Raw genomic sequence first — 15,608 nt, forward strand, 5'->3', positions numbered from 1 at the left:
TTGGACAATTAGAGATTGTGTACTCTTATAACTCAATTAAAATGGAGAATTAAATTGTCTCCAATATTTGAAATAATTCCAATGTGACATAGACAGACACGTCTATCAGAATTAACAGTATACATAAACAATTCTGTTAACTTTTATATTAGAAATTGACGGAGAGAGAAACCGTGTCCAACATTTACAATATTTGAAGACTTATTTGATAGTTTTTATTCTTTAAGAATTAATTTGTCCAAAATCGATATGCTCGAAAACTTAATTGTCACTTTACTCAATATAACAACATATTGCAGAGGCAACTTGTACACAAGAACTCACTATTTTGTAACAGCATAAAGTAACGTTCTTAGTAGTCATTTCATCCAGTTAAGATGTTACAGTAATATTTAGAACAACATAGCTCTGCTTCATCATAATCTTTACAACTTATAACCATATTAGACCCTTTTTTTTCTCAATAATTATTGAAATGGCTTAAACACACGACAGAAAAATAAATACAAACCATTAAACACAAATAAAATAAAGACACAATCCACCGGTGAACATATCCGGCACCTCTTGGTAAGGCCTCGTTAAAACCTCTAAGGAGAAAACCCAGTGGGACAAAACTCCAGAGAGGAAAAAGAGTACCCAACCAATAAGATTTAAGGAAAACAAACTCGCCCCCTAAAACATGTGACACACTTCTGTAGTACAAAGCCCTTCATACACACCCATCCACTCTTCATGTCTAGTTCTCACTCCAACATTGGAGTTGAACTCATACCTAGAAAATTTTATTTGTGTTAGTACGAATAAAATAATAAGGAAAACTTAGTAAAAGTTTCAGTAAAACTATGAAACTTAATTAATATAACATAATGTAGTCCTCAACCTCAGGTTTCACTGCAAAAAGCAAATTAATAGATTTAGTGGGTTTTATTAAAAAGAAAAATACTCTATAGGTAGTAACATTGTTAAGGATAATTGGATTTTAGATTGATACTTAGGGTGTTTGGATATACATAAGAAATCAAGGAAGAAAGTTTTTATGAGACTTTTTAACAGAGTAAAATCTGAGGGTGAACCAGACGGATTAATGCAGATTGGTATGATCTTGGAGTTGAGATTGAGGTGGGGTTGTCAAAACAGCAATGGTGAATCAATTTGGTTCAATTTCATTCACAAGTGTTTGTCTTCTCTTTCATGGCCACTTCTTCAGCTCTACTATCCTACTGCTATCATCCACCTAATTCACCATAGAGGCATTTAGATTTCAATGGTCAAAATTAATGCTGCTTTTGCCGCCAACATTGTTTATCTTTACTGGCAGAAAATCAAACTAGAGATGGTTGTTGTTCATCAAGTATGACAACACCTCTTCTTGGAAATCTTCCATGGCAATAAATATCTCATTCCATTTCCAACTTCCCTCACTCTCAACAAAACAGAAAAGCACTTGTGACGGAGATTTTGACTCAATGGCCGTGGCCAAAATTTAGTTATTTGATTGTCATGAGAGTCAAAGACAACATAACTACCATTGATACCGGAAGAATCTGGTGGAGCCTCCTTGACGACGGGATGGGTGGCTAACATAAGAGCAATATAGAGAAAAATAACAGATTAGCTGAGTCATGCCAACACATATAAAAAAAGTTCCATATTTGTGTTTTTGTCAACCAAACATGATTCTTTTGATCTTCTAAATTTTCAACTTAGTTTAACTCCTAATTTTCTCCTAAGTAATTTGTGAATAGGCTGAGTTCAGTCATGATTCATGCCAGGATGCAATGATGTTTGTTCCATGTAATGGATCCACCTAATGGTGGTTGTTGTTGTCGGCTTTTGACTCCTAATCAAACACATCTAAGTTGTAGGATAATTATGATTGAAAAATGATTAAGCCCATGATAGAGGCAATCTTATGCTGGGTTCAAATACATAATATTGACTCCTAAGATTTAAAGATGGAACACATATTGGCAAACAAATTACTTTAGTTAGTAGGATTTTATTGTGTCAAAGAAATGAGAAATATAACTCCGCCTATGTTACACTTGCGGTAGATAACCGGTCCCAAACCCAGATAAAGGAGGAGGGTTGTGTTAAGTCTTCGAAAACCAACATAAAAACATAATCGAATCCCCATGACATGAATCACAGGCATTATTGTGCTAAAGCTAGGTCGTTGCCCAGAAGCAACGCGCTGTATGGCTCGAGTACAGTGTCAAATGAGCAAGAGCCACTGCATCTGTGCCCGGATGTAGTGTTAAATGAACAAGGGTTCCCGCATTTTCGTGAACGGACGAGGGTAAATAAGCTAGTTCACAAAATAAAAGGTAAAGGTCGGAGCGCCAAAAGGTTGAGATTTGGGACATGGAACATAGGCACTCTAACAGGAAAATCCATGGAGGTGGTGGACACCATGACAAGGAGGAAGATTAACATTATGTGCCTACAAGAAACAAAATGGGTTGGTGCAAAGGCTAAGGAGTTGGATATGTCCGATTTCAAACTTTGGTATACAGGAAAGGTGAAGAGTAGGAATGGAGTTGGTATTATTGTGGATAAGCAGTGGAAGAAGGACGTAGTAGATGTCAAGAGGATGGGAGATCGGATCATCTCGATCAAACTTGTGGTGGAGGGAGGTGTTTTTCATGTGATTAGCGCCTATGCACCGCAAGTGGGTTCGGACGAACAACAAGATAAGGTTTTGGGAGGATCTAGAGAGTTTGGTTCAAGACATACCTTCGGGAGATAAGATTTTCTTTGGAGGAGATTTAAATGGCCATGTTGGAAGAGAAGTGACTGGTTATGGAAGTATTCATGGAGGCCATGGTTTCGGGGTGATCAATGCCGATGGTAAAACTATTTTGGACTTTTCCTCAACATTTGACCTTCTCATCACAAATACATGTTTTGAAAAGAGAGACGAACATCTTATAACCTATAAGAGTGGTATGACAAGCTCTCAAATCAACTTCTTCTTGTTGAGAATAGTCGACCGAAAATTTTGCATTAATTGTAAAATTATCCCGAGAGAGTGTTTGACAACACAACATAAAATGCTCGTCATGAATTTTCGCGTTGAGCAAAAATTAAGGAAAAGACATCATACGAAGAACCCAAGGATGAGGTGGTAGCGGATGAAAGATGAGGAACAAAGAAGTTTCCTAAGACGGGTAGGAGAAGAGGCAAAGTGGGATGGGGATGGAAGCGCGGAAGAAATGTGGATGGAGATAGCAGAAGTTATTAGAATAATAGCAAAAGAAAGTTTTGGTAAATCTAAAAGAATAGGACCAAAAGACAAGGAGTCCTGGTGGTGGAATGCGAGTGTACAAGAAAAGATAAAGATAAAAAGGGAGTGCTTTAAAGAGTGGTCTTTATGTCACAATGCAGATAATTGAGAAAAATATAAGGCTGCTAAGAAAGAGACAAAAGTGACTGTAAGTGAAGTAAGAATAAGAGCATATGAAGATCTCTACCAGTCTTTGGGCACGAAAGAAGGAGAAAAAGGTATATATAGAATCGCAAAGAGCTGTGAAAAAAAAAACGAGAGATTTGGATCAGGTTAAGTGAATAAAGGATAAGGATGGAGAGGTGCTGGCTCAAGAGGAGAAGATTAATGAAAGGTGGAAGAGCTACTTCTACGAGTTATTTAATGAAGGCATAAGACTCTTCCGAGCCTTGGTCGGTTATGTACAAAGGAGAAGATAAAAACTTTGACTACTATCGAATGATTCGAGACTTCGAGGTAAAAGAGGCTCTAAAGCAGATGAAAAATGGCAGGGCAGTAGGACCTGATAATATCCCGATTGAGGTTTGGAAGTGCCTTAGAGGAAAGAGCACCTTCGTACCTATCTACAAGAATAAGAAGGATATACAAAGTTGCGAAAACTATAGAGGGATCAAGCTCATGAACCATACCATGAAGTTATGAGAAAGGGTGATAGAATAGAGGTTGAGAGAAGAGACACAAGTAACAGAGAACCAATTTGGATTTATGCCAGGCAGATCCACCACCGAAGCGATATACCTGTTAAGAAGGATGATGAAGAAGTATCGTAGTAATAAAAGGGATCTACATATGGTGTTTATTGATTTGGAAAAAACGTACGATAGGGTGCCAAGGGAGGTCTTATGGAAGGTCTTAGAAAATAGGAGAGTAAGGATCGCATATATTCGGGCAATTAAAGACATGTATGATGGGGCCACAACTAGTGTGAAGACTCAAGCTGGTGTGACAGAGAAATTTCCTATTGGTATAGGATTACACCAGGAATCATCCTTAAGTCCATACCTTTTCACATTAGTCTTGGAAGTCCTTAGAAAGCACATCTAAGAGCCTGTGCCATGGTGCATGTTTTTTGCCGATGATATCGTCCTTACGGGAGAGTAAGAGAAGACCTAAATAAGAAGTTGAACTTATGGAGGGAAACTCTAGAAGTGTATGGTCTGTGCATAAGCTGTAGTAAGATAAAATATATGGAATGTAAGTTCGGTCTGAGAAGGAAAAACCCTAATATAGAGGTGAAGATTAGAGAAAACATCCTACGAAAAGTTAAAAGTTTTAATTATCTTGAGTGCATCATACAGGATAATGGAGAGATTGAACAGAATGTAAATCATAAGATCCAAGCAGGTTAGTCGAAATGGCAGAGTGCGTCTGGTTTTATATGCGACAAAAAAGTGCCTTTAAAACTTAAAGGTAAAAGTGCCTTTAAAACTTAAAGGTAAATTCTATCGCACTACTATAAGACCGGCTATACTTTATGGTACGGAGTGTTGGGTGGCTAAAGGGGAACACGAACATAAGCTGAGAGTTAAACTCACAACCTCCCTTATGTAATGACTTACAATAAGTGAACAACCACTAAACTAGTTAGTTAATTTTGTAATTTAGAGCATTAGTTTTTTATTTTTTATGTTATTAATATGTATAAAATTCGAAATGATTGAATTTTATATTTACTTTGAAAAAATTTGATATTTCTGCGGGTAAGGTAGGGTAGGATAGGGTTTAGAATTTTAGGGTGCGGGTAAGGTTATAGTTGAGAAATTCTTAACCCGCGGATAGAGTAGGGTAGAGTTTTAACAAAATTTTCAACCCGCGGGTAGGGTACTACCCTACCCTACCCATTGCCAGCCCTATAAACGATCTCTCTGTAGACATGATACATGACAGAGTTCAATGACGTCGTTTGATTCATGTAGCCGACCCCACCTAGTGGGACAAGGCTTTGTTGTTGTTGTAAAGAAATGAAAATATCAACTTTCCTTTTTCTTTCTTCCCACTAAAAAGGGTTGGGATAACTTTCATCACTCATTTTAGGGATGGCAATACCCTCCCTCACCTCCATTCTCAAGAAAGAAAAATGTCCCTCATTCCCTTCCCATCTTTGTTTTGAATTCTTATTTATCAGTCTTTGCAGGTAAGTCGGATTTTCAAGGATACCCGTGAGTATTAATAGAAATTTAAAAAAAAAAATCCAACAAAGTAACACAAAATAATAAATAGAACATAATACAATCCAACATAATCTAATTTAAAAGATAAAGATCCATAAACACAACACAACATGAAGTTAAAAAGCAACATAAAACTCAATCATATCATTCCAAGGCCAAACTATTTCAAACATATAAGAATAAGATTCTTTATGGATTGTCGATTGCACTTGTATGATAGTATTGGCTAGATGCCATATTATTATTAGAAATACTTGATGTCTTTAGACAAGAAAACTTTTCATAGCTAAGTTACAAAAAATGACGTTTAACATGAGGAAAACTTAGATTTGCTAAGGAATAAAAAAGAGGAAGATGCGAATTGTAATTACTAAAAAGGGTACAAGATATGTTTTTAAATTTTATTAAAATTGCTTTAATATCTGATTTTTAGAAGATCAATAATTCAATATTATTAACTTTGAAAGGTAGAAATAAATTAACTTTTTTTTAATACAATCATTTTTTTCCCTTCCAAAGTTGTATCAAAGCATATGTAAAGATCATAAATATACTTGTGTTAAAAAAGAGTAAAAGTAATTTTTATTACCAAAAAAAACAAAATAGCACTCAGATTGTATCAATTTAAGTTGACCAAAATTAAATTTAGCACTAATTATAAAGATAAAAAAACAACAACAACAAAGAGAACAAAGCTCAGAACATATGTGCCATTGAGCTATGCTCAACAAACGAACTTAAGCTTATTCCAAAAAAAATCCCTAAATCCAATTTTTGGGGATTCACATAAGTAGCTTCAGTACTGGCTGTATTGTTAGACTTGTCCAACTAGTATACATTTCTTGTAAAGGGATTGAAACATAGAGTCTAGCTTAAGATGTGTTAATAACACGGATAGACCATGTTCTCATCATGCAAAAATAAAGTACTTTTTGTGGCAGCAATGTAAAAGTAGAATGGGGAGTTCAGGTATTTGAATTTTAATCAGAGTTAGTGCCAGTATGTGACATAGAGAAAGATGAATACATGTTGGTTTGGATTAGATTTGTGGAGTGAAAAAAAGTTCTTTTATTCAATTTTAAATCTATTTGGATACATCTTTTAAAAAAAGTACTTTTATTAAAAAAACAAATTATTTGCTTTTTTTTTTTTAAGTTAACAATACCTTACTTTTAAAAAAAGTAGAAGTAAAAGACGTTTTTAATACTTGAAAACTCTTTTTAAAAAGTCTATCCAAATGTAAAATAGCTTTTGTCTATAAATTTTTTTTTCTTTTAAAGATGAAAAAATAAGTATTTTTTTCAAAAGCTAATCCAAATTGAGCCGGTACTCAACTAAAAAAATGTAAAACGGTCCTTTTTAAAGGGGAAAAAATCGTTTTCCACAAATAAATCAATAAACTTTAAGAGATGAAAGTTTAATTTACTCAATCCTTCAATGAAAGAGTATTAACAGAACATACCGCCAAGTCAAAGGCCTTCAATATGGTAAAGTTGAGGTCAAATTCCAGTTGAACAGCACCTTCCTCCAATTTAATTGTTGACCACTTGTTCACGCTTACAGTACCTGCACAGAAACTCTCCATCCTTCGACATTTGATTACTGATATTTGCTCCAAGGATGGGAAATTTAAAGCAATGTTCCCATTGTAAAACCTTCCAAGCCTAGGTAGAGACTGAAGAGACAAAGTGTTGAGCTTCTCAAATATTATCTCCTCCTCTGCATGCTTTGATGACTCCTCTACCACTCCAAACACTATTTCTTCTAATGATTCACAATTTTCTATGGACATATTCTTTAGTTGGCACATAGTTCTGCTAGTTGAGGGTGTAAACAAATAGACAAGCCCATTACATTGTGACACATTCAAATCCGTTAGGCTGGAGAATGATATGTCGCATGGTACTAAGTTCCTTAAACAATGGCATTGGTCTATTTGTAATTTTTCAAGATTTTCAGAAATGGGGTCCACCCAATTGTGCTCTAACCCAATGGAATTTAGCTCAGACAAGGAATTCAATTGCAAACATTTTAGACGTGAAAGGATTTTTTCAACACAATCCATGTCAGGGCTTGTAGAGCAGAATATATCTTTGAAGGAGCAACAACTCACAGAAAGTTTTTCTATGTTGGGCGCCATCTGAAGTAGTCCATATGGAAAAGTATCTGAATCATCATGAAAGCATTGCAGTTGAAGAGCTGGTAATTTGTGCAGGAGGTTTACATGAAACTGACCATCCAAGAATATCATGGCCTCTTCCTTGCTGAGTGCTAGAAACTCCAAGGAGGGAATGACCTATGAAGAAGAATTAAGACATAACATATATCATGATAACAATAGTTTTTTGGAACTGTCTGCCAATATATAAACTATGAAACATTATCATGGTTCTTTCTAATGGTAGTTTATGAATGCCAATCTACAGCTACACTTAACAAAAATAGAAGTTAAATGCTATCATCTAATAAGGATATTACAAATTAAGAAAAGAATAAGGGTTATGCTTAAAAGATGTACATATTTTTAATATGATCTTTTAAACTACCATTATTAGCATGCTAACATATCAATAAAAATAGTTGCACTATTTTAATCGATAATATGTCTTGTATTTTAAGCAACATCAGGCATCTATGTAAATACTGCAAATTATTATAAATTAAACAGTAATAGGACAAGTAGGTCTTTGAAGAATTTTGCGATGGGCTTATAGGTTTCTCTTTTAAAAAAATACCACGTAAGTCCTGAGAAAATTGTGATAAACTTGTAGGTTCCTGGAGAAAAAATACCAAGTCCTTAAAAAATTGAAAGACTAGATTTATAAGCTCTTGAAAAACTGCAATGTTTGACACAATTCATCCTTCTTAATCTTTCATTTCATTCTGTCAATGATCTATAAATCTATCACAAAATTTTCTCAAAGACTTGGTACTTTTTTCCTTACAGACCTATAAGTCCATTACAAAATTCTTGAAGGATCTATTTGTCCTGCTACTCTAAATTAAAAGCAATGAATTTACATGGTGGATGGTGTTCATTGTTATTTTTTTTCTATATTGATACTTATTGAAACATATGTATATATGCATTTCAACTTATAGTATACACTAAAAATATTACTATAAAGGAATGCCCCGAAAATTGCATTTATAGTTATAGATGGTACCTTTTTAACCAAGAAAAGAGCTTTTGAGCTATCTTGAAAATCTGGTTGTTCTTTTAGGAAGCTTTGAGAGTCATATGTGAATATCTTCAACTTTTCACAATGGAACAAGTTTATTTGTTTTAGCTTGGGGCATTCCAACTTATGCGGACCTCGGTAAAAACACTTGAGTTCTGGCAATGACCACAGTTTTATGGAGGTCACACAAGGCAAGACAAACTCTTCATCAGGTGCTTCAGCTGCTACATCATCCTTTGCAACAATTTCCATCAGCCTACTGCATTCTTTTACTTCGAGTTTCTCAAGTTTCACCAGACTTTTGGCCACTGATGCTGGAAATAGCCTTTCAAGGTTGCCACATCCATGAACACATACTTCTTGCAGGGTTTCTAGGCCAATAACTTCTTCAGAATCTGAATCCCAGACATGTTCAAGATTTGGCAGCTGATCAAAAGTCAATTTCTTTAAGCAAAAGAATGGGGATATGCCTGGTCCTGTATTTAACTTTGCATCCTTTGCTATATCCTTCACCTCAAAAATTGCTTTGACGGAATGGCATTCACGTACTACCAGTTCTTCCAATTTACATAGCAAACCAAGTATATGTGATGGAATTACATTGCATAAGAATTCACATCTTTCCACGATCAAAGACTTCAAATTGACAAAGCACCTGAATGGGACAGGAAATGAACCATGCCAAATTCCATGTACCTGTGGCTCATCGACAAGATTCAAATGCTCTTCACTCCTAACAAATTCTGCAACCTGGATATGATAAAATGCAAACGTGAAATCAGTACTTAGTTAAGGTGGTTACTCCACAACGATCATTGCTATTGTTGGGACATATTCAACCAACTCCTAGATTATGGAGTTTCTAGTTTTCTTTCTCACTTCTCTGTGAACTCTGATATTTTATTGGTTTGTCCATTTTCCTTGAACCATCTTCCATATTTTAAGTGCTAAATTAATTAATGTGAATTACATGATAATTGAGACTATGGTAGGACACCACCTTGTTATGATTGAGAAAGAAGTGGAAAAGTAGCTAATTATTATTCTTTTGTATCATTATTTTCTTTGAGAGTTATGAAGGGAAAAAATGGTATGATAATTTTTTTTTTCTTTTTAATCTTTGATATAACAATAAAGTAAAATAGAAAATAGATACATACACGTGCTTCGAAAGACTTGCGTATGACATGATTGAGATCAACTTTCAATGGGGTAGCATCTCCATACCTCTGGAATTTCACTTCTAACAATTTGTTAGTGCATAAAGTACCAGCACAGAAAGTATCCATCCTCTGACACTGAATTACTGATAATTTCTCCAATGAAGGGAAGTTTAAGGTGACACTCCCTTGATAAAAGCTTTTGAGTCTTGGCAAATATTCAAGATTTAACTTATGAAGCTTCGCAAATATTATCTCATCATGATGAAACTCATCTTCCTCTCTAGACAGAATCTCTTCGATGGAATCACAACAGGATATGTTTATCTGCTCGAGTTGAGCCAAACTTTTGGCAGCTGAGCATGTGAACAAATGGATCATATTACTACAATAAGATGCAGTCAAATGCTTCAGACTGGAGAAACATACTGCAGATGGTACTAAGTTTCTCAAACGAGAACAACTTTTTGCTTCCAAGGTTTCCAAATTTTTTAGAAGAGATTCTCCTACCCAAGAGTGCTCTAACCCAATGGTAACTAGTTCTGAAAGAGAAGCTAACTTCAATCTTTTTAGTTGTGATAAGATTCCAGCATGATTGAAATCAGGTCTTTCAGAGCAGAAAATCTCCTTAAAGGAACTATTACTCACTACTAGCTCCTCAATATTGGGCACCTTTTGTAGAAATCCACATGGCAGTTCTTCTAAATCATTAAAACTCTGCAAATCAAGAACTTTTACTTTGCGGATGTGAGTTCCCTGGCATTGTCCGTGCCAAATCATCTTCAATTCTTTTTCACCGAGTGACAGATTGTCCAGGAGAGATGTAGCCTTAGGAGAGAAATAAATGATGAAGCAAAAGCGGGTTAGAGGATTTCAACAAGCTAAAGCAATTATAAGAAACATGGAAAATACACCCATTAAAAATCCAAAAAGGATGAACTAGGTAATATTAGAATGAGATCACTGAAGATATCTGAAGTGGCCCATAAAGGAGAATGATTCATGCTAAAACTAATGGTAAATAGACATTTGAAACACTAATTCAAATTAAATAATTAAATTAGAAAAGATGAAAAGAGGAATGAGTTTATAACAAACACATCCCTTAAACAATTACTATGAATGGGGTGTATGAGGATTTAGATTGTGAGAATCACTTGACTATAAGAACTTTCACTATGCTAAGGACTCGCTTAAAAGTTTAATTAAAGTAGTTGACATTGTTATTAAAACGTTATAATAAGGTTATGTGGCTATTGTTGTATCTTGTACGCAACATTAGTAGTCAATGCTGTTGAGATATCTTGTATATTTTGTAGAGATCTATATTCATTATCTACAACTATTAGCGTATATATGATAAGATTAGATTAGATGTAATTATTTGATTCCATCAATAGAGAATTTTTTAATATATATATTGGCTGGCTGAAAATCTGAAATCAATCATGAAACATATTGGAGAGTTTATTATATAGGAAAAATCATTATATATCACCATAATATGGATAAGTTATTGGATAACAATAAAATAAAAGAACCTATTTACAATAATAACAAGATAAAGACAAACTTGGAAGTTACAACTATAGATAAGATAAAATAAACTGAAATTAATCTCAACTAGCATAAGAGATTGTTATCTGTGATAAAAATTTTATCATCATAATCATACAACACAAAAGCATAGCAAATTCTCATCACAATTCTCAATCCATGCGTATAGCATTAGTAAAAAATACTAGTGAAATTATTTGCAATACCATTATAAGAAAAGGAAGAAAAATACTATGTACTTTAGTATTTGTGAACCCCACTTTTATAGACATTATTTAAACACTTGGAGATCATATGTAAAACATTGGTGAATCTGCCCATGAGAAATTTGATTATTTATTCAATGATCTCAAGTTGCCCAAAGATGTCAATAACTATGAATTCAAAATATCATTTTTCATTGAAAAATTAGTCAACCCGCAACAAGGAAAAGGTGGTTAAGCAATTATGTACCTCTTCGGCACAAACTTGATCCTCAATTTGTGGATCTTGACCTATGAATGTCTTCAACTGAACACAATGCAATGAACAGTAAACACAGTTGAGCTTTGGCAAATCCAACAATGTCAATGAGGTCAAACAGGGGAATATAAAATCTAGATTTGTTCCTTTTGGGGCTGCTTCAATGCCTGCAACAATTTCCACCAATTTCTCACAGTGCTTCACCACTAGATTTTCAAGTTTCACAAGATCTTTGGCTGTGGATGCTGGAAACAAACTTGTAAGGCGTTTACATCTTTCAACATGTACTTTCTGTAGTTGAACTGTCAGAACCCCATCAGGATCTTCATTCCAAATACACTCCAGATTTGGCAACTTCTTTACTATTAATTTCTTCAGGGAAAAGGGGACTGGTGTCTGTGGTGACCCTACAATCATTCGTTTGTCTTTCGATACACATTTCACATCAAATATGGTTTTCACTGAATGACAGTTCCGAACTTCCAAACTCTGTATCTTATTTAACAAGGGAAGTAAATCGAAAGGTATTACTTCTGACAAAAATTCACACCCTTCCATAACCAAGGACTCCAAATTACTGAAGCATGCATCTGGGACTGGCATCGAGCCGTACCATATCTCTTGATAACAGGGGCTAAGCCTCAAATATTGTGAATTACATGCAGATTCTGCAATCTATGCATGAGAAATAACAAATTACACTTGCTTGTTTATGCTTAGATTAACAACTAAGATGTTGAACCACAATTTAAATTATGGTTTTCTTAAAATTAAAATTTAAAAGGATAATTTTGATTTTTTGCTTCAGTGATGGACATCATTCTTCTTCTTTTGATTTTCCTTTTTGCTAGGTAGATGGACACTACAATGATATCCAATTATTTTTCTTTGATACATACCTTAACAGCTTAACTGACTTATCAGTCATTTATTATGCTACTTGTTATGATCAAAAGACTTGTAAATTAGTTTGACTAGATTTAGACCCACATGTTGCACGAGAAGAAAATGATAGATATATATTTTATAAAATCCATTTTTGTTAAATTATTCGTAAATTGTGTTTATTTATAATTATTTTTCTTGAGATTTCATAGTGATATTCTATTTGTGAAATAGCTTAACATATAATATCATAAGATTATTACATCTTTAATCATTAAAATACATTTAGAGTTTTCTATCTCCTGAGCATTAGATAGTCCAATTATTCATAGTAATTAATTATTTGCATTTGTAATCCAAAGCCCAAAGGTAACTACTTATACAGTTATACTATTGAACGATTCTATGGTAATATCCATAGAATCTCCAGGTTGGTTAGATCAACCTCATCGCCCGTTAATATGACTTTCTTCCATTTTTTTTTCCCTTTTTTTTCAAATTGGAAACTTCAAACTATGGCTTTTCAATAAAAGCTGCTTTGGTTTGGTAAAATACTAGGTTATTTTAGTTTCCGCTTAGTATTAAAATACAAAATGCTATTTGTACACTGAAATCAGCTATTAGAATCAACCACCATGTATTTATGTATAACTACTACCATATTGACTAATCGAATATTTATTATCATCAAACACATTTAATAAATGAAATGGTGATGTCGATAGATGCAGTTATGTAATAAGAAAAGGGTTTTAAATATGATAAAAAAAAAAGTGGTTTTTGGGATATTGTAAGGAAAAAAAACAATAAAATCATATTTTCTATTTCTATATTATGTTTTCACTTTTTTGTTTGTGAAATGTTAGAGTTGTTGAATTCTTATACTAGATAAAAATTTTCAATTCGGTATTCACTAATATTTTTTGTTAAAAAATAAAAAATATTTTTGAAATATTTGTTTCTCTATTTGATGTAGGATTAATCGTGGAATAATCTAGAAGTGAATATTCTAAAAGTATTGGTTTTTTTCGAAAAATTTATTAAGGACCTAATTAAAAAAAATTATCAATTATGAAGACCCAATTACAAACTTTTTTAAACTGCAAAAACATAATTAAAATATTCGTGAAATATGAAGACTAATAGATTAGTTAAACCTAAATTATATGAAGACCTAGAAATTGGAAAGTAGCTACCTATTGGATGCTAGTAAGTTATAACGATAATAGTTATTACCTTTTTCTCAAACATCTTGCGGATGGTAGTGCCAAAATCACCTTCCCAATATCCATCTTTGATGAGTCCAACTCCTGGCGACCGGTTTGAATGTTGGTTTATTTCCACACATGGGCAGAACATTTTCATCAAAGGGCAGTTAAATATGGATACTTCTTCCAAGGATTGGAAAGATAAAGTAAGATTCCCCGGGTAAAAGCATGCGAGTTTTGGTAAGTTTTCAAGAATCAAAGACCGTAGTTGCTTAAATATTACATTTCCACCTATGGATGATTTGCCAACCTCTATGGACACTATTTCTTGCAATGATCCGCAATTTTGTATTTCCATCCTCTCAAGATGACCCAAACTTTTGGCGGTTGAAGTTGTGAACAAATATAGCATATTGTGGCAATATTTTACAACCAAATTTGTTAGATTTGAGAAGGATACCGTGCATTGCACCAAGTTCTTCAAAGCACCACACGATTCGACTTGTAATGTTTGCATATTTTCGGGAATAGAGTGCACCCAAGAGTGCTCTAAGCCAATGGATTTGAGAGAATATAAAGAATCAAGCCTTAATTCTTTAAGATGTGAGAGGATTCCAGCACAATCAGCATTAAGCCTGTCTTTGGAGAACATCTCTTTCAAGCAACCGTATTTCACTTCAAGCTTTTCTACATTGGGAACCATTTGAAGGAATCGGTATAGAACACTGTCTCTCTCTTCTTTTAAGTGTTGGAAAGAAAGAAAATTAAATTCCAACCCTAGAGACTTCAAATCCAAAGTCACTGTACCATTTCCTATATTAAATGACAATCTTTCTAAAGTTGGAAGCAGGAGATGAACCTAGGAAGCAAAAAAACATGAGCAGGCAAAATCAGCATCATCTAATTTTCTTAAATAAATTAATAAGAAATTTCAGTTTGCACACATGACAAGACAGATAATTTTTTATAATTGAAACTAGCGTGTATTTCTTAATAGTTTATTCCATTTGAATTCCTTATTCTGAAGGACTCATCATCGATCATATGTGAAATCAGGATATAGTAAAATGATCTCTGGACAAAAGTAGCTTGCTTATGACGTTAACTCGAACCAAACACTTCATCACAAACTACTACAAACTGAAGATCAAATTTATTTGCCACTTTCAGACACTCTTTTAACAAATGCATTTTCTATATTCTGTAGCATAATGAGACGTCTGAGGTCTGACTTACATCATTTGACATTCAAGTATCCTTCCAAACCCACACGGATGCGAGGTAAAAGAAGTAAATCATGACTACTAAAATATAAATACAATAAAATTAAGCCATCTCCATTTATGTGTGGGTTAGGCTATATGGAACAAATGATGCCATGGTGTCCCTATCACAACCGCTAAACTAATACATAAATTGTTTAGAATTAGAAGTTCTTAAAGAGTCACCTGATAATTTATCAAGTTAGGCTACTTATATTACACCCTTTGGGTGTAGTCCTTCCCAAGACCCAGTATTAATGAAAAATGCTTCTGCACTAGGCTACTCTTACATGAATTCGTGATTTAACGTTGAGTATTGCATAAAATTTTACAATCAAGCACTCGTCGTACTTGATGGGTATATGTGTTTATTTTAGTAATCACCCCCCTTAAAAAGACATAAATGTGCTTTTCATATATTCATCAAATTGA

The 15,608-nt window shown here is 33.9% G+C and overlaps 1 protein-coding gene across 3 annotated transcripts in view; it reads right to left on the reverse strand.

Annotated features, from left to right (window-relative positions):
* LOC107617354 overlaps window positions 327–15,608 on the reverse strand; it is a 39,653-nt gene continuing 24,371 nt past the window's right edge. Inside the window, exons 8-14 of one of the 3 annotated variants that reach the window (XR_002354501.1) lie at window positions 13,943–14,773; window positions 11,813–12,496; window positions 9,803–10,630; window positions 8,628–9,392; window positions 7,696–7,756; window positions 6,923–7,135; window positions 327–775 (exon numbers count right to left, since the gene is read on the reverse strand). Coding sequence is in view for 2 of the 3 variants with exons in the window: in XM_016319105.2 (XP_016174591.1) it covers window positions 770–775; window positions 6,923–7,756; window positions 8,628–9,392; window positions 9,803–10,630; window positions 11,813–12,496; window positions 13,943–14,773 (3,948 nt within the window). In the remaining variant the exon portion in view is untranslated. Of the gene's footprint in view, window positions 776–6,922; window positions 7,757–8,627; window positions 9,393–9,802; window positions 10,631–11,812; window positions 12,497–13,942; window positions 14,774–15,608 lie in introns of all 3 variants that reach the window. The other 2 variants (XM_016319105.2, XM_016319106.2) reach the window with 2 other exon arrangements.

This window comes from Arachis ipaensis, chromosome B09, assembly GCF_000816755.2.
Source record: "Arachis ipaensis cultivar K30076 chromosome B09, Araip1.1, whole genome shotgun sequence".
NCBI classification, from domain to species: Eukaryota; Viridiplantae; Streptophyta; class Magnoliopsida; order Fabales; family Fabaceae; genus Arachis; species Arachis ipaensis.